The sequence below is a fragment of the Python bivittatus genome, unplaced genomic scaffold, assembly GCF_059951505.1.
Source record: "Python bivittatus isolate LINGU-HERP-01145 unplaced genomic scaffold, Pbiv_v1 ctg000010_np1212, whole genome shotgun sequence".
In the NCBI taxonomy this organism is placed as follows: domain Eukaryota; kingdom Metazoa; phylum Chordata; class Lepidosauria; order Squamata; family Pythonidae; genus Python; species Python bivittatus.
The window spans coordinates 402,583-426,301 of record NW_028277029.1 but is presented as its reverse complement, the minus strand read 5'-3'; the positions used below and the strand labels follow the sequence as shown (position 1 = coordinate 426,301).

The window sequence follows — 23,719 nt, the reverse complement described above, 5'->3', positions numbered from 1 at the left end:
GAACAGGGCTGGGCCCTCAGGCGAAGCCACGTGCTCCTCGAGACCAGGAGGCAGCGTCCTGCCCAACCAGCAACCACAACAGCCTCAGCCCGGCTCTGCGGCTCTTCCGGCCAGCAACGTTTCAGAGACCGCCCGTCCCCATTTTCCAACGCATCTGGTTTGCAGCATTGGAACCGCCAGCAGCTTGAGTCAAGGCTGCGTGAAACACCCCCCTTCTGTCCTGAGACAAGGACCGACCCAGCACACCTTGTTCTGGAGCACCAGCGGCTGGTTTCAAACCAGAAGCAGCTGGTTGGAGCCCAGAGACTGGAAGGCTCGCTTAAGCTGGCCCTCCTCTGCGCTCCTTCCTTGAAGGAGGCCAAAGGAGGATTTTGAGAAAACGTACCACGTGGAAGGACAGACATTTATTGCATAGGCTGCTACAAGGATCGTGAACGTGACCGGCATTGAAGTGGCTGAACATGGCTCTGGTTCTGCTCTAGGAGGACCAGAGGCCCCTGCAAGAGAGCCGGCGGGACAGTTTCACTGGAGAGCCACCCTCTTTCGAAGCTGACGTGGGTGGATCCCCCTTTCCTGTCTTTGGAGCCCTGCTCCACTGCTTTAATTGCTGGAGACTATCGCGGCAACTGGAAGGGCTCAAATCAAGGAGCGCGATGCCTCCGTGCTTCCCCACGAAGACAACTTGCTTCACCTGGCCGAACTGGCAGGCCCAGCTTCTCAGCAGTCCTTGAAAGCAGAAGAGCAGCGGCCCCTGGCTCTCCTTTCAAGCCTTCTGCACCTGCCAGCGCAGTGGGGCAGAGCTACTGCGGGGACCTTGAGAGCTGCTTCGTGGCTTCGACCGCTGGCGATCTGTGCAGACGCAGCCCAGACCTTCTGGCTAGACCTAAAATGCAACCGCTTCTAGATAAGCGAATCCCAGCTCAGCGTTAGCGAAGCATGCCCCCTTGAAATGTCTTTTATTTAGCCCCTTTAGGCTATGCGGTAGGAACCCCACAAAGAGGCGCCATCTTTACTGATTTCTGGCTCTGCCTGGCAGCCTTTAGCAGGAGCCTGACTTGATGAGGCTTTTCAGGCATCGATGAGGCTTGTCCAGATCAGGCTCCTATTATTGGAACAAAAATGGACCAGGGTCGGGGGGGAGAAATAATCACCCCCAGAGCATCAAGGGACTGACAACTAGGGTTCGTGGCCATATAAGATGTCATTTGCGTAGCCGAGACATCTTTTAGTAGATGAAACTTTCCTCCAGCTGAACCTCCAGTTCTCTCCAAAACTACTGACAGTCCTGGAGCTCTGCCTCTGGCCACCCGCAGAGTGCCCTAAATTTGCCAAGGCCATCATCTACAAAGATGCTGTAGAAAACAGGATGGGGAGTTTTCTTTCAGCCTTCATGGCCGAGGCTTCCTTGATCATTCGTACGAGTGACCTCTGCAGATAATCAACAGCAACGTTTGCTGAAGTGCCTCTGGGATACGGGACGGGGTCTTCTGAATGTGTGGCACAGGCGAGGTCATTTGCAATGAGACAGATTTGGTCATTTCAGCTGAGGAAGGAACTGTGACCAGCTCAGATCAGTCTCCAGGTCGTCATTCTCAGTGTCCGGAAAACTGACGTCTAGTGAGATTTTGCTCCAATTATCAGGCATGGTATCCAAGATGAGACCTTCCAGAAGGGAATTGTCCCCTGGAAGCTCAGAAGCCACCTTGCTGGATGTGGGAGAACTGGTCAAGAGCCCAGGGACTATTTCACCAGCTTCTGTGTTTAAAAGTGGACGCTGGGGAGAATCACACAGGGTTTGTCTCAGTGGAGTCTCATTAAACCCCAGAAGATCTAAATTATCCTGGAAGGGCAGGAATGGCAGTGGAGAAGGTCTCAGAGGGCTGAAATCAAGATCGCTCCTTTCCTTGACCGAAGGGGCCAGTCTCCACTGGTCGGTAGCTGGCAGGAGAGATGGGGTGGTTATGGGTGTTTTATTAGGGGTGGAAGCAGCTGGCAGTCTGCAGTACATCTCCTTCACTGGAGTCTTAAAACAGCCCCCTTCCCCCAGACCACAGGCAAGATGGGGCACATTTCCTAGAGGTTCCTCCAGAGTGGAAGGAGGACTGTGCCCCATCGGGAATGAACTTGCGCCACTACTGAGGGGGAGGAGGAGGACCGGTTCTTCTGAGGAAGAGAGAGCTAAGTGCTGTTTCCTTCTGGATCTGCCCAATTCTTGCCTCTTTATGACCAGCGTGCTCTGGGGGGTTGATCTGAGATCTGCAGCCTGTCTCTTTTGTTTCATGGGGGATGCCTGGACACAGAAGCTCTTCTGCTCTTCACTACCTTGGGCTGGTTCCTCCTTTACAGGCCATGCAGGGAGGAAGGAGGAGGTTAACTCCTGGCAATGGAAACTGTCACTCAGGACTCCAGCGGATGGTTCTCCGCTGTCTGTACAGGTGCCTCCCTCGAGAGACTGGTGGGGGGTCAATGAAGGGGGCGCTTCCCCACAGTCCCTCTCCTCCTTTATGGAATCTGCAGGAGGCAACAGGACCGGCTCTTCACTGGAGCGCAGGATCTGCAAAACAGACATGGAAAGGAAGAAGTTTATTCTGTCCTCTCAAGCTGTCAGTCGTTCCTAGCCTCCCTTTTAACTGGTATTAGAGCTGCAGTTTGAGCGAAGAGGGATCTCCAACAACTTCTGTGGAATCTATGTATTGGCCAGGGATCCTGCACTGCGCAATGCTGTGGGCCTGGGAAGAGCATCAGCCCGTTTTCTGAGAATGCGAAATGCACTGCACTCCAGACTACCAGAAGGGAGTGTCACAAACTAGCCAACTAAAGTTAAGAATAACCAAATTTTCACGATGCATGAATGCATCTGAGATTTTAGTTGCATACGAATCGTGTTTATTGCGGTTGGTCTTTTTTCCTACCAATCTTTTTTTAATTGTTATTCAGACTGGCTCTGTAGCCATCCTCTGAACTTTTTATTCAGATAAATTTGAAAACAAATACTCACAGCAGGAACCATCCAAACGCTGCACACAGTTCTGGCTTATCGCAACTATACCCCACGAGCGCAAGAAGCTTTGCCAAGCCGTCATACCAAATCCAGGCTAACCATCGCCAGTGGCGCCTGTGCGTTTGGGGGCAGTGGGGGATCTGCAGTCTTGATGTGGAATCCGTCTCATGAGACTGGATGAGACCAAACTGCCTTAAGGGGGGGGACCAAGTGCCGAGGAGGTGGGGAGAGAGCTCTGTGTCCTAAAACGGGCAGGGAAAACAAACCGACTTCCTGCCAAGGTCCTGCTCAGTTTCCAGGGACATTCTAAGCCCTTCCTTGCGAGGCAAAGCCCTCCCCGCCTCAAGTCTGGAGAACTGCGTACGGATGGGGGAACTGCCTTGGAGACAGCCGGGCCCGATTCCACGGGGGCCGAGTTGCCAGCCCAGCCCCGGACAGCTGGAGCACCCAGAGAAAGGCGAGGCGGGGTGGGAGACTGACCTTTGGAGCGGGGCGCTCCCCTCTGTTGATCTGCACGGCCCCCAAGGCCGCTTGGGCTGCGGGCAGCGGTGGCCTCGAAGGCGTCTGAAGACGAAGAGGCTCGCTCGTGGGGAACTGGGCGGGAACCAAGTAGGAGCTGACCCGTGGCATCAAGGGCTTAATCCGCGGCCCTGAGAAAGACAAGCTTCAGGTCAGCCGAGAGCTGCCTAGCGGAGGTTAGCCATCCCGGAGGCTGCTGCGCTGAAGTCTCCCTTTCCGGTTCTGCGCTACTGAAGCACGAACGAAGATGCAAACCCTCCTCCAAGGAGCCGAGCAATTTAACAACGTTGCCTGCGACTGAGCTCCCCGCCTGCTCGGGGCTCCCCACGTTCCTCTGAGCCGCAGCAGCCCTTCCCTGGCTTTACAACGGCCCCGACAATTCAGACGCAATCATTTCTCGCTGCTTTTCTAGGAATGGTAGCTCTAGATCGACCACCAGGGTATCTGTTTCTGACCAGGGATATCTTCTATGGACATATTTTTATTTCCTAAAGAGCTTGATGCACAACTGCAATTAAAACCCCCAAACAAGAGTAAAAAGGAAATAAGTGGCCCGGCAGGTAGAAAGCAGGGCTCTCCTGGCCCCACGGCAGGGAACTGGGGGGCCTGGAAAAGCCTCACCAGACGGACCCGGCCAGCCGTTCCAGCCACGCGGGCTCAGCTGTGCAGGAATCACAGCCGCTTTGCCGCTTGTCCATACCCAAGAGACGCACAGGGAGCACCCCATGGTGCCATTCCCCACCCTTCCCATGCCTGGCTGGGGTAACAGGAGGGGAAAGGGAACCAGCCCAACAGAAGAGGAACAGATATGCCATCTTCTTGCAAACTGGCCACCCAAAGGCTGTGAAAGGATCTGCCTTTTCTTCTCCTGGGCTAGGATGAAACAGGACTCTGAACGCCCCAAAGAAATCTCGATGGAAGGGCGGCAAGAGGACCTCTTTGCTCCCACCCCCTCGAAATGACCCCCGGCCAGGCAGGGCCAGATTGCCCAGTTGCTCCTCTTCAGAGACCAGCAGACCTCGGCAGCAACTGGCCCAGCCCACCCAGGGGCCTTCCCTGGGCGCTTCCCCGTCAGCAGGACCTTTCTTTGCAAGGCAGCTTCCGCGTCCCACCCAGAAAATAAAAACGGCAGTGGCTTGCTCTGGAAATGTGCCCCCGCTCCAAAAGAAAAGGGTAATTGGGAAGATAAAAACCCTCCAGAGGGTCATGAGATTGTCCGGGCCGGGCGCAGTTCTCCTCAGTCGGAAGCTCGCTGAGAGCAGCGTTTTGTGCCAGGCCAGGCCTCCCTCCTGGGGCTGCCACCTGGGGACCGGGGGAGCCTCCCCAATGCTGTGAGATTGATGGCAGATCATTCACGGCATCTCATTTGACCGAACAGTCCCAAGCACGGCACCCAATTTGGGCCACGTCCCTCCCCAGTCACGGAACGAAGGAGGGCAAAGGACAGCCGCCATCCTGCCCTTGAATAAGATGCGGCGTCCCCAAGCGCTCGAGCAGGGCAGGTTCTCGTCAAGCATTTGCTGCCAAGGTGGGCCAGGCGTCCCAAGGCTGCTCGGAACCGCTGGCCTTGAAGGACAGGCAGCACCTGTGCACGGCCTCCTTTGAGAAGGCGATGGAGGAGCCTGGTCCCCCAAAATAGGACCCAGATAACGAAGAGGGAGATGCATTTCCAAGAAGGAAGCTGTCGGATAACAGAAGCTGTGGATGCCCCTGAGTCTTGCACAGCTCCTGGGGTCAGCCTCAACTGCACAGGAAAGGGCAGACGATGCCCGGGAGTAACTGTGGCAGGCGGACTGGCAGCAGAGATCAGAGGGGATGCCGAGTCTCATCTGCAGGACCGGCTGGATTGCAGGGAGGACAGAAAGCCAGGGGAGAGGTGCGGTGGAGAGCAGCCTCTCAGATAATCCTGGGTAGTGATGGGAACGAAAGGAGGAGGCGGCAAAATCCATTCTTCTGTGAGACCAGCCAGGGAGAAGAATCCTCCCCAAGGTGAGGCGTGGAAGCGTCATTCCTACAAGGGCAACGGGCACCGCTGAGAACAGCACAATTCTGAAAAGCCTCTGGGCTCTAGAAAAGTACCATTAAATGATGACCCCATGGGGGCCAATAGCAAGGGGTCAGGTGACACTCTAGATCCTCTTGTCCTGTGGAGAACAATGGAATGGAACCTAATCCACAGATTCTCCGCGATGTCACACTCCTGAATTCCCTTTCTGGCACAGAGGCACGAAAAGGGGTCACGGGTGTCCGACTGTGGGTTGCCCCCTGAAGCAGAGAAAGCTGGATCTGTAGATGTCCTTCCTCAAAGGGTTTGCTTTGTTATCTCTCTACATGTTTAATGTCTTCCACAAAGACAAGGGGGGGAAAAGAAAAGAAAACCTAGAATAGTTTTACTGTGAATTCTGGGCTTTATGGAAGGCTTGTCCTATTTTAATCCAGGATTAGTGCTGACTTTGTCATCTGACACACAATACATGATGGGGTGGTGAGGAAATTCACAGAAATGTCTTTCTTCTCTGCATGCTATTATTAAGCTATTCTACAGCTAGTAGCTTTCTTTCAAATTTCAGTTTTCTGCAGCGGACACTCATTACGTTAGTTATTTATTCACGTCCAGATACTAGAGAATGAGTGAAGGTTAAGGGGCCATCTTGTTTTTACAGTCCGGCAGAAGCAAATATTTGCATCAGGAACCTGATTCCTCCCTCTAAGAAAAGGCAACATCCCTAGATGTTGTCCACACGAGAAAATTCTCCATTTCCCCCCTCTCTGCTTCTTTCCTTTTTTTCTTTTCCCCTAGAGGAGGAGCAAATTAACCTATTGCAGCAAAAGTTGCTATAAGTCTCATAATAAAGACCACTACGTCTACAGAAGCTTTTCTGAACTGTACTCCACATCTGAGGTGGCATTAAGAAAATATGCCGTTGTCTTTTCTCAACTTCCGAGGATGGTATGGCGAACTGAAGATGTCTCCATGAAAGCGGAGCTGATGACCGAGGCAAAGACCAAGGAACCAGAGAGTAGACGAGTTCCTTGGAACCCCTCCGGATAAGGAGAGGACGGGAGGTTGCCAACATGTGTCCTGGATGGCTGGTTCTCATGAGGAGACTGCAGGACAGTGGCTTTCTGTGGGTTTGAATGCCAGAAACGGGATCAGCCATCTTGCTCACAACTATGACAGAGCCTTTTAAAGGACATTAAGTTTGCAAACCTCACTTTCTAATCACTTTTGGAAATTGCCTATTAACCACCTTAAAGCTATTGCAGACCTTCAGAACAACAAGTCTGAAAAGTCTTCATTGGGTGAGTTTATCTTCAACTCTGAACAAAAGAAAAATTAATTATAAGCTTAAGAACTTAAAGAATTTGAAATAAACAGCCAAGAGCTAAGTAAGATTTTGATCTAAGAAAGTTATAAACGGATTAAGGATCCAGATAAATTTGGAATATTGACTTTTACTATAAGACTTTGGAATTAATTATAAAAAATAAATAGCTTCTCATTGGAAACAGACTTATTTTGGCTATCCTGGCTATTGTAAGCCATGACAAAGATAAATTACTTTATAATTTTATAAACTGGACATTAGAGAGGACTAAAGATTCTAAGCAGAAGGGGGAAAAAATACAACCCTGTTTTTTATGTCAGTTGACACTGGGACTTACAAAATGATACAAAATGTTATAACATCAGAAACATTAAAGGAGATTTTTGAAGAATGAAGCCAGAAATTAATAACTACAATATCAACGGTGTCAGTAACGATGTAATAATATCAGTAATCAGTAATATCTTCTATGGATAGACTATGTCCAAAAGATGTTAATGAAGGGATGATAGATGTGGAACAAATTTTATCTGACAAGATAGAGAAACTACCAAAAGTGGAACTACAAATGACAGGCCAAGAGAATGATTTGGAAAATGATGCTTTCTGGATATACAAAAGAAATTGGCTGAAGTTTTAAAAATTAAAAGGGAAATACAAATGATAAACCAAGAGAATGACCTGGAAAATGTTTTATTATTGAATCTACAAAACAGGCTTTTCAAAGTCTTGAAGAAATCTGCAATGGGATAAAGAAGAATCGAAAAGAAATCAAATCCTACGACAATATTTGATTGAATTAAAGATTAAGATTGTTAAAAGTAAAAGGAAAGAATATAAAGTTGGTTTATTTGATCAAGATTGAAATAAGACATTTTTTTGCAAAGTTCTGGTAACCTTTATGGACTTTTTGCTGACACCAGGATTAAAAAGTTGACATTTTATGGATTTGCTTATAGATAAGGGATGGGATATGGGATGAAGAGGTGTCTGTTTGTAGTCTTACGGGGGCAAAGAGTTATTAAACCTGTTTATACTTGTTATGATGAAGATTGGAAGTCACTTCTTTATGTATTTCATTTCTTTTTCCTTATTATGTTCTTTTCTTTTTCTTCTTTCTTGCTTTTCTCCTGTACTCTTTATTCTTTTTTTCTACTCTATTTCCTTTCTCTAAGTTTAGTTTGTGTTAATTTTTACTATTGTAATCAAAATGCTTAATAAAAACTATATTTTTTTAAAAAAGGAAATGTGCTGTTGGCCACCAAAGACGATCATCTCTTGGCTACGGAGCCACCTTCAGGCTCTGTACTCTGCGAAGAGACCAAGGCAACCTGCACTGGCTGGCAGCAGCTCTGCAGGCTTCTGGGAGGTCTGCCTCGCTTCCTGGCCGCGGCCCGGGAGCCTCCTGGATAGGGAAGAGCGACCGGGCTGAGGGCCTGAAGCTCTCCTGTGGGAAAGCCGCCTTTACAGAGCCTAAGGCCTTTCTCTCTCTCTTCATGACACGTTCAGCCCAGCGGATGGGCTGCGGCCGCTCGAATGCGACCCTTCGCCGAGGTCTTGGGTTCAGTGTCTTTTGCACCCCAAAGGGCAGCCGGGGTAAAACTCCAGTGAGTTGTGGCACTGCTAAAGGCCGCCCCACTCTCTGCCCTTCCCACCAGCCGAAGGGCTTCCGGTTGCTTCCTCCACCAACCGGCCTGCCGAAGGGCTCTGTCGGGACGCAAGCGCACACTATGCTACTCACGGGGCGTCTGGGGCTCCGCTTTGCTGCCTTTCACGTTCTTCCGCAGATCCAGAGCAGGCCGTTTCTGCTGCTGCGTGAAGTTAGATGGAGAGACAAGAAAAGGAAAGTTAGGGTCCAGCTGCCCCACGTCGATGGAAGTAAAGCAGGGAGTGGAGCTAATGCAGGGCTAGGGGACCCCAGGGGGTTGGTCTACCTTTAGGGGCTGTCCCCAAAGCCCCCCAGAGCCTGAGGTGACACAAGAAAAACTCCTCCAGGGTCTTCTCCACTGCGCAAAGGAGGAGGATGGCTGGGGCTTAGTCTAAGGAGAGAAACCCGGAGCAGCCCTTCGCGCTGAACGGCTCCTTCAAGCAGCCAAGTATCACCCCCTTGAGAAAGAGAGACCTTTAAAGGCGGACGGAGCCTGTCCGTCTGTCGACTTGCAGGCGCTGAGAAAAACATTTAGGGTCATTCGTCCCCCAGACTCCTTCCCAAAGCGTTCCGTTTCCTTTCCCTCTTGGCTGTCATTTCGGGGTGCTGCCAGTCCAGGTCTGCTCACTCTTCAGATCACTCTTATGGATAAGCGTAGACCGTGGCCCAAACCTTGAGCAAAGCTCCTTGAGGATACGAATAGCACCCGGCCTGGATTCCCTCTTCTTCTGTCCTTACAACACTCATCCCTTGGCTGATCAGACCGATCCCCCGGGCAGAGGAGGATTTGGGGAGCACACAGCAAGTCGTAGCTCTGCCTGGGGGAGCCGTAACTGCAGATTTTGGCAGGAGCAGCAATATTTTACACCTACTACAACGTTCAAGAATATTTCTAAAGACATGTTCTGCCACTTCAGCTTCCAAAGTGAGAAAAATGGGTGTGTCCTATCTTGCCTGTCTCTTCTGGGAGCATCACAGGCAGTTGTTGTTACCACAGGGAGGGGTCTCCTCCAGGAACAAGTGTCCAGGGTCCCTCTTCTCATTTTAATTCGGGGGGGGGGAGAGGAGCCTTCTGAATCCCCAGACTGCAGGAGAAGAGCAAGCAACGTGCTCCCTCCAAGTCTTTTTGGAACTGGGAGCTGAGTTTTGATAACTGTATTTCAGAAGCAAAGAGTTAAAACAGGCAATGCAGAAGAAAAGCAAGGAAGGAGAGAAGGGCCTGGAAATTTCACTGAAATACACTAAAAGTTGCTATTTCGGTTTAAGAGGTTTTTCTTTTGGATTTGCCAAATTCAGAAGACTCCCCCAACTCCATAAAGACTCTTGATGGCCCACATTAAAGACAGCAAGAACCAAGTCAACCAAGGACAGAACGTCCATCCAGAACTATTCAAGCAAGCCCTAGCCCTAACCACCAACAGAGGACTGCCACCCACCCTCACCCGAGGAAAAAGCCAAGTCCAGGTGGGGGCCATACGGATCTCTGGAGGACGCTGCTCCAGAGCATTGCAACAGAAAAGGCCCAGTTCTGGGGTCCTGTCAGGTGGCACGGTTTGATGGGTGGGGCCTGGAGAATGCCAGCTCTCCCTGTTCATACAGGAGGGGCAGAAGCTGTCTGAGATGGGCGGTCCCTTAGATGACCAGGCCCTGTCATGAAGGGCTTTATAGGTGATAACCACCCTTCTGAATCGTGCTTAGACGCCAAATGGCAGCCAGCATAGCTCCCAGAGCAGTGGTGTCACGTGAGCATGGCGCGGCTTGCCCATCTCTGCCCACGTTGCTGCATTCTGGAGCAGCTGCAGCTTCCCGGTGTTCTTCAAGGGAGCCCCATGCAGAGCACACGGTGAGTTTGGTGGTTTCAGAAACGTCTGCTGTGACCGAAGGAACAGAAACTCAGTTAGGACATTTCTATCTTCTGAGCTTCATAAAAGGAATTCATTGACTTGGCAGATAATGGGAGTAATATTAGAAGAAATGTGTTCAGGAATTTAAATGTTCACAGCCGGTGTGCATGTTCCCAAGAGCAATCTTCTCCTGTGAGTAGGTAGAATGAAGGCAACACCCACTCTGTGATGTAGAGGGGAATTAAAGGGGAGGGGGCTGGATGGGGGGGATGCTAGTTCTGCACCTGGAAACAAAACATCTCTGGCTGAAGATACAACTATCTCAAAAAGAGACAAAGGAAACCCAGTTCTGATTTTTACTGAGCCAAGCAGATGGCCCTCGATTGTATGTTCAAAGGACAGGGATTCAGAGGCCCAAAAAATTTTGGACAGATTTTTGTTCCATGCACAAAAAAACCTTTGGACAGATTTGGAGCATCCACTCTGCTCAATAAAGCTTAATGTATGGATGAGATTTGCCTCCTCCCCTCCAAAGCAGCTACTTAATGCTGAAACTGGCCAGAGCAGTTCCGGATGCCTGGCCCGCAGAGATGCAGAATGTAGCCTCCTCACCCATGTTCAAGTACTTCCCTTGAGGAACCCGGTAAAGTCAGCTTTCCATGAAAAGCCTGGTAGGGAGTCATCCATTCTCCAAATGGAGATGCTTTTCCGGGAGTTTCTGGACCGAGGAAAATACTGTGTCATCCTGAGGGCAGCTCCTTCTTCAGAGTTGTCAGACCAAGGAGCGCTTTTGCCCACAGAATTTCTACTGCATTCGATCTATGAATTTCCACACAAGAGGAGGAGGAAGGTGGAGACGATTGATTCTCCTTCAATGCCAAGGAGGCAGGAATGGCTGGCCACACTCCGAATGGCCAACTGAAGAACTGGAGGTTCTGAACTTGTCTCCTCTCAGTCTCCTGAATAGGAATTTGTCTGAGTCAGTCTGTTATCCAATACAATTTCTCTAATAACCATTTCACCTTGTCATGGAGATTAAATTTGGAGGGTTCTAATAATGCTGAAGCCTCATTTTGGAAAGGCAGATACTTCATGCCACATTGACTATTGCTATAGGACATAGCATTTTTTTAAAGGAGAAGTGACTACACTATAAATAGATTTTTTCCAAAGTGACTGAAATTCTGGCCAGGCGATATTCCCTATCTTTTTAAGAGCGTTCTTAGAAGGAAACTGGAACCTCAATAAAATAAAAAGACCGCCATGGAAAATCCTACCCAGTTTGATGGCTTTAGAATTCACCTTTCTGGAGTCACCAGTGGCAGCTGACCTGTGTGGTTCAGAGAACTAGTCCAGACCTGTCTATAGGCTGCACTGTTTATTTTTTAATCTAATTTTTATCCTGCCTTTATTTTGGGTCACCTCAAGGCAATGAACATATCTAATGCTCCTACCCCCTATTTTCCCCACAACCACCACCCTGTGAGGAGGGCTGGGCTGAGAGAGAACAACTGACCCAAAGTCCTCCAGCCAGCTTTCATGCCTAAGGGAGGCCTGGCATTCTCCATCTCCTGGTTTCTAGCCCAGCACCTTCACCACTGCACCTACCTAGCTATGACCATTCTTCCATTTTTTAAATTGACCCTCTTGTAGGACTGGGCAAGAGCGATTGAGATAGCTTGTGAAGATTTCAGAAGGAAGCAAGCAGCGTTCTGGGACAGCCATCAAGATTGGATAGCTGATCTCTCCTTTCCTATCTTTCTACCTATGGGTTGAATGGAAGACCTACTAGAGGAGAAAAGGCAAGTATGTGTAGATTATTTATATACATTCACTCTTTTTCTCTCCACCAAAAAGCATTCCAGAGAGAGAGAGAGAGAGAGTTGTGTGTGTGTGTGTGTGTGTGTGTGATGGGGAACAACTCTCTTGTTGGCAAGAGGTCCATTAGCCAGGGATACCATACCACAGAGCAATTCAAAGACAACTTGTGCCAGTTCTTATGTGAAGGTCAGAGTCAAGACCAGATTGAAGGGCAAAGCCCTTCCATAGAGGAATGTGCCATCTTCTTCTTTCTTCAATCTCCTTCTGTGGTCAGAAAGGGTGGCTGGGAGGACCAGTCAGTTGGCCCATCAGTTTGTGATGACCTCTGCTGTGGGGGAACTGCTGCACTGCTCCAACATGCTGCAGAGGTGTGAAGCACCCAAGATCACCACACCATGTCTCGGCCACTTCACAATGGCTCTAGCTAAGTTAGAAGGACAAAACAGAGTGAGAGAACAAGAAAGTCCTTGCAAGACCTCCTTAGAAAGGAAATATGGGATTGCAACTCAGGAGGGAAAGTAAAGAGGACAATTCATTTGGAGATCCTCTCCAGGTGAATTGAAATGAGATGTTGGACCCTGAGTACTTGCTCCAGGAGAAGATGCTACTTCAAGGAAACAAACACTCACTATGAAGCTGTCAGCCTTGTGAGGTAGTCCAGACAGGAAGCACAACCAGATGGACTAATTCTATTTTATTGTAATGTTACATTAACAGAATCTTGCAAGTCTGAAAGTACATTTCTCCCCATTGCCTTTACAGCCCAAGAAAGTAGGGGAGGGTCCCTTCTGAGACGTTTGCTGTGCCCCCATTCCTTTGGCAGGCTCAGCTGCCTCTTGTCTGACCGTTCCCCTGGCTGTGGCTCTTCCCCCGTCTCCCAAGGTCATTCCCACAGACCATGGCAGAAGCTCAGGAGAAACACCACATGTGATTCACGTCTGTCCAAAAAGGCATGTCAGGGAAACCTCTAATCAATCAAAACCTGCTTCACAAATCTTTCAGAATCCACATAAAAAGCTTTTTCACCGTCCTGCTGAGCCCTGCCTATTGAGCTAAAGCTGCTACATGAGTGCAAAATCTAATATCAGAATCTCGACAGCTCCATAAAAAACAGCCTGAACTGGACCAAGGTGACTGTTAAAATCATAGCATCTACTTCTTCAAGGAAATAGGTCTATAATCAAAACACTTAGTAGAGTGCCACCCAGCCTGGGCAAGATAATGATATAAATCTCAATAAAAGTAGGAGGCAGAATCTGTTGAAAAAGTCTGCATCAGATCCCCAGTGCCTCGTCTTTCTGAAACACAATAAATCCACAAGTAGAACCAACGATTTCTTAGAGCAACACCGTGGCTTCTCTGCTTGGATGAGCCTTCAATTCCTGACTCCCATAATATCTATAACCTTATTTGGGCACTTCTCCAGGGACTGCACTGCTACTTCAGAATAGTTGAGGGGTGAATGTCATCATCCTGATGAAACAATACTCCAAGCGGTTCAATTATTGATCGCCCTCTCCCAGGGAGCGGAGACAGACGAGCCGGAGAGGCAAAGCAGAACCAGATCACACCCCCAGGACCCGCAATATGCCTGTGGAATCAACTCACACAGCCCTCTGGAAGATTTGGTTAAACCTGTCCTACATTTTTATAAGTTCAGGAAAATAAGCAGGGGTGGGTTAGGCTCTTACACTTCTCTAGACCTCCAAAGAAATCTAACAAAGCACATTTTTTTCTGCTCATGAGTAAAGCAAGCCCTTTTTACACGTTCACCTTATCCTTTCATCCACACTGACCTTGCCCTTCGTCTCCAGTAGCTGCTGGCTGTCAATATGCCTCCTCCTCACTTAGAGAGAATGTGACTTATAATTAAATGGCATGGGAAACAAGCGCTGGGAAAGTTCCTTTCCTACCTGGTACTCACCTTGAACACCTGGTCTAGCGTTAGGTAGCGGTTTGCTTCAGGATGAATGGTCCAGAATGCAATTTTCCCATTGGCAGATGTCTCCCGAACAAACATGTCATGAAGAGAAAGATTGTGACGTACAGAGTTCTGGATTGCAGAGGAAAAATGTTCATTGTGTTCAGTTACAAAACAGGTAGCTGAGTTTGGTGGGAAAAAAGGTACGTGGCACCTTAAAGTTGAAGCGATTTTATTACCACATTGCTTTCATGGATCATAGCCCATAGTACCAGACAGATGGAGTACGGTCCTGAGAGAGAACATGTAGCTCGGCCAGAGGGAGCGGGGCAAGAAAGGAGAAAGGAAGGGTGAGGAGAGAGGTCAGAGGTAAGGTGATTTTAGAAGTGGGACATAAAGAGACAGAATTACTTCCAATAGCGTCCATAAATAATCAGTAAATTCAACCACAAAGAAAAACTTACAATTACTTCAGCCTTTCACAGTAAAACAAAAGAGGCCTGTGGATCTAAGAGGGCAACCATCTATTATTGGCCTTGGAAAGAAGGGTGGGCAGAACTGCTTTAGTGATCAACCATTAAGCAGCAATGAGGACATTCTTTCCACTGAATTAATCATTGGATTTTATGCCTAAAGAATGAGGTTGAACCTTCTAATTAATTTCTGCTCAGCAGTTTTGCAAAACAATTGGCCTTCTTCTTCTCCTGAACAGCCATCTTGAGATCAGAGACGGCTGAGGACTTGAAGGGTCTCCCTGCCCGCTTGGGGGGATTATCAGGTTTGTATCCATTCTCCTGTGGAACAGAGATTGGCCGGTCTGTCTATTGCAAAGGATATAGCGAGGCTCAGGGAGGAGAGATGATGGCAAATATTACATCGGTCAGCCCGAAATGGAGATTCTTTTACAGGTTCTTGGAGGTAGCGAGAATCTGCTGAGGTGCCATCTGGATCTTTCGTAGGTCTGTATCACTCCAGAATAGCCTCTGGCTAGTGAATTATTCAGGAAGATGCTAGAAAGACTTTAATGTTTTATTTATTCATTTATGTTCTGATTCAGGGATGAGCAACCCGCCACACTTGTGGCCCACAAGCACTGTGTTTATTTCCCCCATCCCCAAGGCTGGTCTGCCAAAATTTGGCAGCAAAATCCTAGAGAAGCTAAGGATTGGAAAGACCACAGAAGCTCAAGCCCCACTCCCTGCTCCGTGCAGGGATCCAAGGAAAAGCACCCCTCCTCTCGATCACATCCAGGGAAGGAAGGGGAGGGTCACACGGGCGGGCGGGCGGGCGGGCGACCCTGCACGTTGCCCTCCCAGCGAGACGTCAGTGGTTCTGACAGAGATGCTGTGTGGCTGCGCCAGGTGCCACCTCCCCTAATGGGAATCTCGTGACTACTCACCGTCCTGTTAGAGCAGGCATAATTGGAGTATTAGGGAACACTCACTTTAGGTCTATATTTCTGAAAGAATATTTGGAAGAGTAATGACAACTGGCTCTCATTGACAAGTTCTTCACATACTCAGAGATCCCTCACGAATTTCTGATTTACAGGAAAAGTCAAGATCCTGGTTGTCAGCAGGTGGCTTGTCTTATGCCTGGTGCGGATATTCAGCGTTCAAAGGTATCATTGGAGGACTCACCAGCTTAGACACTGTCTACCAACAGAAGACGCCGGCCTTTGGCCCAAAATCAGTGCTGGTACCAGAAAAAAAAAAAAAAAAAAGACCAATGTGTGCTGGAGGCCTAGTTCTTGTTCTGCCTCTTATGGTTTTCTGAATATGCCGAGAAGCTCTTTAGTTTTCACTTTTTCAAGGCAGAGCTGCTGCAGCGATACTCGGTCTGAGTATCAAGAGTAAAAGATTCTCACAGGATGCTGAGCTAACTTTGATGGAAGCTGCTGACAGAACTGGAGGCACGCCTGTCTGCCGAAGAGACGTAGCGGGAGGCCGAAGTTATACAAAGGCTAGAAGAGCACAGCCCGCGTCAGCCACCTCAAAACCCACTTCTGGAGAAAAGCACGCGATGGAAAAGAGGCTATGCTGAGTCCGCCAAAGGAAGTTCTGGCATGGTAGACGGAAGACCGTGCGTGTCCTCCTCCAGGCAAAGGAGACTCTGAAAGTATCTGCCAGAGGTCGCGGACTAACTCCTGCGCTTGAAGCCCTTTTCAAAGAAAAGCCTTGGAGCCACGAAGCAAGAAGCAAAATGGTGGCAAAGTACTATAGTGAAAATAGAAGTGGAGAGGAAGGAAGAGCGAAAATAAAACGAAGAATGAAATTTGGACCATTATTTGACCCAAAGCAGAGAGCACGTATCAAGATCTCCTCCTGTCTCCAGCTCCGTTTCTCCTTGAGACCCTCCAGCAGGGGACGGCCAAGCGATGTGCGGCTGGAGTTGCTCTGGCAAATCCTCCAGGGTAGGGACACAGCAGTTACGCGGGTCTAAAAAGTGTCCTTGGGCCAGCAGAGTACAGACCTGACGGGAAAGGGTATAGAGAGAGCATTCTGCCCTTCCGTGAGACAGCAGACCCCAAGCAAATGTCCTTCTGCTCCCCTCCGACTCAGCATTTGTTTCAGGTGCAGGATACGACAATTACAACAATTTTAACCCCTAGGATAAGGACTGATGAGATCATTCACGGAAAGAACAAGAACAGCGTCCTGAAGGCCCTAGCTAAAGCGCTCTTCGGAGCACTCTGCTTAATCCTTCTCTCGCAATGTGGGATTGAGGATGAGGAAGAGGAAGAGGAGGACCCCCTGAGCCAAGATAGGGTTTGCAGCCTCCAGGGCCCTCCAAGGGGAGCTGGACTTTGTATAAGAGAGAAGTTAATTCTTCTAGTCTGTTGTATTCCTAAGCTGATTGAGACTCGAAGTAACGCCTGCTAAAATTTCAAAAGGGACATGAATAGAGGTCAAGAGTTAATTGCACTTTCTCATGCTAACAAACTCAGAGGAATTAGCAAAAGGCATCAGTAAGAATTGGAGGGGGCAGTCAGAGATGTTACTTAGCTGTACACAATATGCATAGTTTAGGTTAACAATTTCCATTTTTCTTGGCAAGACATTTAAATTTTTAAACACAGAATATTCAGAGTCAGCAAAATTTCTCTTAGAAGAGAAAAATAGCTGCTGCTGCTGCTATTATTATTATTATTATTATTACTACTACTACTACTATTACTATTACTATTATTATTATTATTTTCTTTCCTGAAAGGTTTTTACGGGTCAAAAGATGTATTACCTTCCAGCCTGGCTTGGCAACATGCTTGAAATAGGGGAAATGATCCTCAATCCAGGAATAGATGTCTTTCAACATCATGCGCTTCTTCTCAGTGCTGTTGATGGCAAACTGGATCATGGCCATGTATGAGTAGGGGGGCCGTTCAGAGAAAGATTCGTGCCACAAAGCAGAAGAGACGGTGGCAGCTGTGGGGCTTCCCTCTGACTGGAATGTGGAAAAAAGGCAGGATTAAGAAAGAAGGGCGCTTAGAACATAACACAAAAATCCTCTGTAGCAGACAGGAACACCGGAATAGGATAGCTACTTTTCTGACTGTATTTCAACATTTACCCAAAAGGGAAAGTCTTCATTTGGGGCAATCACCTCCCACCATAGAAAATTAGACGCTAAAAATTCTTCACTGTATTCTCAGCAAATCCAAGAATACTCTCATTTTTTAAAAAATTAATCATTTAAACAGATTAAGTTTTAGGTTTTTTTCGGAATATTAGATTAAAAACTTTTTATTACATAAATTTTTAGATATTAGAGTAAGAGGCAAATATATTCTCTATCTATACCTGGATCAAGGAAACTCGGAAGCTATTCTTTCTTTCTTATCCCCACTCTTCTTCCATCCCCCCTTTTTTTTCTTTTCCCTTTTTTCTTGATTTTTCTGTATTTTAACGTTTTTGGAAAACATAATAAAATTTATATTAAAAAAAAGATTAATCATTTAAGAAAAATAACCTTCCCTTCAGGTAAATACAGGAATTTAGCAGAAACGCAGTAGGGAGGATTAAATATTCAGCTAAAACAACACAATTTTTTTAAAGCGAGGTTGTGAAACCACAGAGCCAATAAGATACAATGAGATATTGCAAGCTGAGGCAAAAATGATCCCCACAAGAAGGAGAAAGAGAAAAAAAGAAAATGAATGAAAGAATGAAGAGCATGCCCACTGACAAGCTAAAAAGGAGGTGAATATGAAACAGACGCAGGAGCTGGTCGCCAAGGAGGAGCACACGTGGGTAGCTTGAGCCTGCAGGGAAGAGCCTAGAAAGCTACGAGATGAGATTGGTCCCCCCCACACACACACACGACCCTCACATGCAAGCGTGGAGGAATGTCCAGTCAGAGGGTACCATGTGCTATATTCCCGCCCTACTTTTGGGCTTCTTATTGGCATCTGGGTGGCCACTCCTGTAACATAAAACTGAACGAAGAGGGTCTTAGGTCTAACCGAGAGTGGATTAGTGTTTACATACATACCCATCTTGTTCTTCCTCTGCAGGACAAGCAATACTAAGCAAAGTGTAGAAGACAACTAAAAAGTAGCAAGCAAGCAATAAATAAGTTAAATACTATATTAACTGGAGGCAGGAGATAAAAGGAATAAAAGGAAATCTTACTAAATCTAGTGTACAGGACTCCCATTCAAGTCACTTACTTTACCTTGGACTTTTAAAAAAACAGATTATAACGAACTTAGAGAAACTATAAATAGGATCACACGGCAGAAGATGTTAACAGGAAACAGAGCTCAACTGGATGGGAGTTCCCAAAGGAGCTATTAAGAGCACAACTGCAAACAGTTCCAGTGAGAAAAAGCAGTAGAGGACAGCAGAAGAAATCAGTGCGGCTAAGGAAAAAGCTTAATTAAGACCTGAAAAAAGCAAAGAGAAAGAGAGAGTATGCAGAAATGGAAGAGGACCAGGTCACAAGGTGAGCTTGGAACAAGTAGGTGGAAGAGAAGAGCTGGTGCCTAGAAACTGAAAGCCCAGAACAAGCTAAAGTTAGCGAAAGAGGCTGTGAATAAAAGGGGTTCTTCAGATAATTTCAAAATAAAGGAAATGAAGAGAGGAAGTATACCTGCCGCTCAATGAAGACAACAAAAGGCTAGCTTGAAACACCAGAGCTACTCCATTCTTTCAGTTTTCACCAACAGAAATCCTTGTTTTCCACCAGAATTTTGTGAATGGCAGGAATGAGATTCATAGGAACGTATCCAGGGAATACCTCTTTACGCTGGATGTCAGGCCCTGGAGGAACTGCACTCTAGAGAACTCAAAGGAACTAGCTGGACCCTTATGCATTACTTCTGGGAAATCCCAGAGATTTGGTGAAGTATCAGATGACTGCAAGAAAGTAAATGTTGGTCCTTTCTTCAAACTGGGGAAAAGGGAATGTCCAGCATAGTACAGACCTGTCAGTCTAATATCAATATATGGGAACACTGTAAAGCATATCATAAAGAGGGTCTGTAAAGATCTTGAAATCAATGCATCAATTGACAGAAGTGGATTTGTCAAGGATGAGTCTTGCCAGATTAATGTTATCTGACTTTTTGACCAAGTAAATGCCTTAATAGATCGTGGGAATGCAGTGGACATAATCTATCTTGACTTCAGCAAAATATCTGAATGGAAGATGCGTCTTTGGTTTGTTTCAGGGATGGTCACAGATGTTTATGGTTGAAAACCACTTTTATTAAAGAAAACAAGTTTTTTTTCAGGAAAAAATCTTGTGATTTCATGTCTTTGAGCAATAAGTGAAATAATATTTACAGTATTTTTATGTTACAAACCTCTTTCTTAGAATTCTATTTCTAGTTGTTCTGGTACATAAGCAGGTGTACTTCAGCTCTTTTTTATTTGTTTTCAGCTTTTTTCACAGATGATCTCTGTGATTCAGTTATAAGTTTTCTCTGGGGTGATTTTCCTTCTGGCATGGGAAATTCCCAGGATCTTCTGATCCTGTGGTTGCTTGGCAACCATGGACAATCTGTTCCCCCTGCCCTCCCTCTCCCCTTATCAATAAAGGCAGCTTTATATTTTCAGCCTAGCTTTTTACAGTGCGGGGGTGGAGGTGAAGACAGGAGTCAGCAGGTAGTAGCGTGCCAGTTCGCGGACCATTTCTGACTGGTATCATGGTGAACTCCAGCAAAACCTATTTCTGGGCCACAAGCGTGTACTCAGTGCCCAAAAGCTATATGCTTCTCTCCGGAAGCTGTAAATCTTCCCTTCTGCCCTTTTCCCATTAGGCAGATGTACAACAAATCTTTCCCTTTCTGATGAAGAAGAGCTCCGCTCCCTCCTATCTAGAGAAATTCTCCCACGCATCCTTCACAGTCCTATCTCTCTCTTGTACCTTCTAAAAAGATATTGGCCTACATGGCTGATATGCTCTCTGTGAGAGGGACACACTCAGGTGATTGGCAATCTTAAGTCATCCTGTCACATCATGACAATATATTTGAAAGCCTGACTCACAGGTGCTCATTAATGGTTGCTCATGAAATTGCAGAGAAGTAGCAAAAGAATCATTCTGGGGTTCTCTACTCTTCAAAATTTCATCAATCGGTTGAAAGGAACACTTACCAAATTTGCAGATGATACAGAATTCGTTGGGACAGCTACTATCTGACAGAAATAAAATTTAAAAGGAAGTTGATGAGTTGAAGAAATGGGCTGCGACAGAGTGAAATTTAACAGAGACAAGTGTAAAATTCTTTTTGCAGGAAGCAAAAATCAAGTGTACCAGTGTAGGACACGAGAATACCTGGACTGCTAATTGTGCTTGCGAGAAAGAACTTGTAACAGTAATATTTCACAAACTGAGGATGAGTCAGCAGCTGATGTGGGTTGTAAAAGGTAAAAACAACCAGCAGTCAGAGCGGCTCAACAGGGGAACTGAGAACGATGCTAGGCCTGACCTTCACTAGAAGCATTCAAGCAGAATCTGGCACCTGTCTGGATTCCTGCCCGAGCAAAGGCCTGGAAGTGACGGCCTCAAGGGCCCCCTTCAACTGGATGGCTCTGTGGGGACGGGGGGGGGGGGCAAACTAAGGCCGGCATAGCAATTATAGTTCCGACACCTGCAAGTCTTCAGCCCTGCTTGCAGGAAACATCATCGTGCATAGAGAACTGCTGCCCGCAGCTTTTCTGGGTGTCTCCTAGGAAGCGGCCGCTGCTGTTCTTCTCGTGCCATTGGCCCGCCACCCCAGAGATCTGGAGTCACGTGCACGTGTGCCCCGCGAGGCCTCCGTCTTGCAGAAGCCCCACATTTAAACACGTAAGGCCACCACCTGGCCTCTTGGGCCCCTCGCTTACCTTACTCGCTTTCTGCTTGGGGGTCTGGTTCTCCTTCTCTGTGTCTTTTTTCATGCCACACGAGCTCAGTCCATTTGAGGTCATCTTCCCCAGCCACTGGATGTTGGTCAGGCTGTTGTCCAGGCCACAGCTGGCTGCCTCCTCACTGCCTACATGGATACAGACTCGGAGTTTTTATATTGCAAGTCTAGATCCTCCAAGAGGGAGCTTGAAATCTGGCCTTTCAGCAGAAGGAAGCTGGGGACTGTGATGGTACCAATTCACAACGGAGTCGGCACCAGACTGCTCGAAGCTCCTCAGAATACAGGTTTATGCCTTATTTCAGCTAGAATTGCCAACAACAGAAAGGAAGCTTTTTCTACCTCTCATCTGCATGCCAAGAAAACATCCCATTTAACTTAATCATGTCAGAAAAACAGTTTATTCAAACTGTGGCAAACCTAAAACCATCCAAGGAATGCAGGTATTTTTCCAAATTGTATTTCGGAGTTTTGGAACACAAACCAACCCTTAACAAAGGACTCTCGTGCATAAAATGCCCTACGAAAATAGAATCAGCCAAACCACTTGTCAAAAGCCAGCCCGGGTTAAAACCTGGACGGTGTGGTCAGGCAAGAACAAAGCTCCAGCTGGCCAGGTCGCCACTCTTCGGGACCTCAGCTGCGGCCCCCAGAAGGCTGTGGGAAACTCGACGGGCTGTGCGCAGATGGGCAAAGCGACGCCTCCACCCTTTGCCGGAGTAATCCTGACCGAGAGGCTGAGACATCCCTTCCCTCCGCTCGACGGCGCGCGAGGCTCCGACCACCTGCGGCCAGAGTGGTCTCGCCACAACGACACCCGCAGCGAGCACCCGCTGTGGCTCCTCGCTCTTCGACAAGCAGGCCCGTCGTCCCCCGCAGCCCCCTTTGCCGTCCCCTGGCTGGGGGCGAGGACCCACGCGGCCCCTCCGCCCACGTCCGCGGGGCTCCTGCTGAGCAAGGGCGTCGCGGGGGATGATGATGATGAGGGCAGTTGCGGAGGGCGCGGGGCGGGACCCTCGCGAGCCGCGGGGACGCCCAAGGACGCGCACGGGCGCCGCAGCCGCTGGGCAGGGCAGGGCAGGGCAGGGCAGGGCAGGGCAGGGCAGGGCAGGGCAGGGCAGGGCACTCGGCCTCGGCCCACAGCGAAGCCGGGCTCGACGCCGGCTTCACTACAGTCAAGCGCAGCCCTTCTACGATGCCCGCAGCGGGGCGCCAGCCGCCGAGGGACCCTTTCGGAGGGGCGTTGGGGCGTCCAGCCGGCGGAGGGCCAAGCGCCGCCGCGACCGCGCAAGAGCTTCGCCCTCGAGCCCCGTCCCGGGACGCCGCCGCCGCCGCCCCCCCGCGCGCGCCCCGTGGCGCGGAGCTCTACCTACCGGCTGCCTCCTCCTCCTCCTCCTCCTCCTCCTCCTCGCGGCTTCCAGAGGACGGCGAGGCCCAGGGGACCGGCTCCTCCAGGGCCCACGCCCGGGCCGCGGCGCCGCGCTCCCCCGCCTGCTCCCGCTGCTCCTCCGCGCCTCCGGGGGGGCTCCGGAAGGCTCCGCAGCCGCGCGCCTCCTCGGGGCGGCTGGCCCCGCCCGGGCCCTTCGCGGAGGGCGGCTCAGCGGGCGGCGGCGCCCGCAGGCTGCGGACCCCCGCCCTGGCGGGCCGGGCGGAGGGGCTGCCGGCGCCCGCGCCCCCCGCGCGGGGCGGCCTCTTCTTCAGGATCAGCGGCTGGCGGGCGCGGCTCTTCATCCCGGGCGCCGGCTCGGCGGTCCGCGCGGGGCGGAGCCGCTCCTGCAACGAACGCAGCCCGCGGCGGGGCGGCGCTTGGCACCCGCGCCCCTCCGCCGCGCATCCCTCCCCGGGCCCCGGGCCCCTCGGCGCGCCCCGGCAGGGCCGCGAGGGCGGGGGGCGCGGGGGGCGGGCCGGGCTCCCGGCGCGGGCGGCCCTGCGTCCGGGCGAGCCCCTCGAACCCCCTGGCGCAGCCGCGCGGGGGTCTTACCGGGCGCCGCTGCCTCCAACGGGCTGCGCGGCGGGGCCGGGCGGGCGACGCGGCTCCGCGGGTCGGTTTGAATTTCGCGCCGGCGAGCGCGCTGCGGTCACGTGGGCGGGGCGGCCAATGGCGGGGCGGCGGGGGGCCCGGGCGGGCCAATCGGCGGCGGGGGGCGGGGCGGGGCGGGGCGTGCCTGCGCCTCCCCGCCCGCCCGCCCGCTGGGCGCCCGCGCGCGAGCCAGCCGGGGCGGCTCTGGGCGCCCCCCAGCCGCGGCCACGTCGCCCGTCGGGTCCGGGGCTGCTGTGTCGGAGCG

At 49.7% G+C, this 23,719-nt stretch overlaps 1 protein-coding gene across 2 annotated transcripts; it reads right to left on the bottom strand.

The window, feature by feature from the left end:
• Positions 1-382: 382 nt before the first annotated feature.
• FOXM1 (forkhead box M1) lies at positions 383-23,473 on the bottom strand. 2 transcript variants are annotated; one of them, XM_088144926.1, is made up of 8 exons: positions 22,808-23,473; positions 21,415-21,563; positions 20,683-20,724; positions 17,324-17,527; positions 14,087-14,215; positions 8,591-8,660; positions 3,482-3,651; positions 383-2,554 (listed from the first exon to the last, which is right to left on the bottom strand). In XM_088144926.1, the coding sequence occupies exons 1-8, from the start codon at positions 23,163-23,165 to the stop codon at positions 1,535-1,537; spliced, it is 2,142 nt and encodes a 713-aa protein (XP_088001052.1). In that variant the 5' UTR covers positions 23,166-23,473; the 3' UTR covers positions 383-1,534. The 2 variants fall into 2 exon arrangements, with proteins under 2 accessions (XP_088001052.1, XP_088001100.1); XM_088144974.1 differs by having other exon boundaries at positions 8,591-8,657.
• Between the last annotated feature and the right edge of the window lie 246 nt (positions 23,474-23,719).

Bases quoted from the DNA above. Each gene is read 5' to 3' on its own strand.
- FOXM1 (XM_088144926.1), bottom strand. From the start codon at position 23,165: ATGAAGAGCCGCGCCCGCCAGCCGCTGATCCTGAAGAAGAGGCCGCCC. The intron at 21,564-22,807 runs GTAGGTAGAGCT...GTATCCATGTAG, and splicing joins GGAGGAGGAGGAGGCAGCCG to GCAGTGAGGAGGCAGCCAGC. The intron at 3,652-8,590 runs GTGAGTAGCATA...TGTCTTTCTCAG, and splicing joins AGCGGAGCCCCAGACGCCCC to GGCCGCGGATTAAGCCCTTG.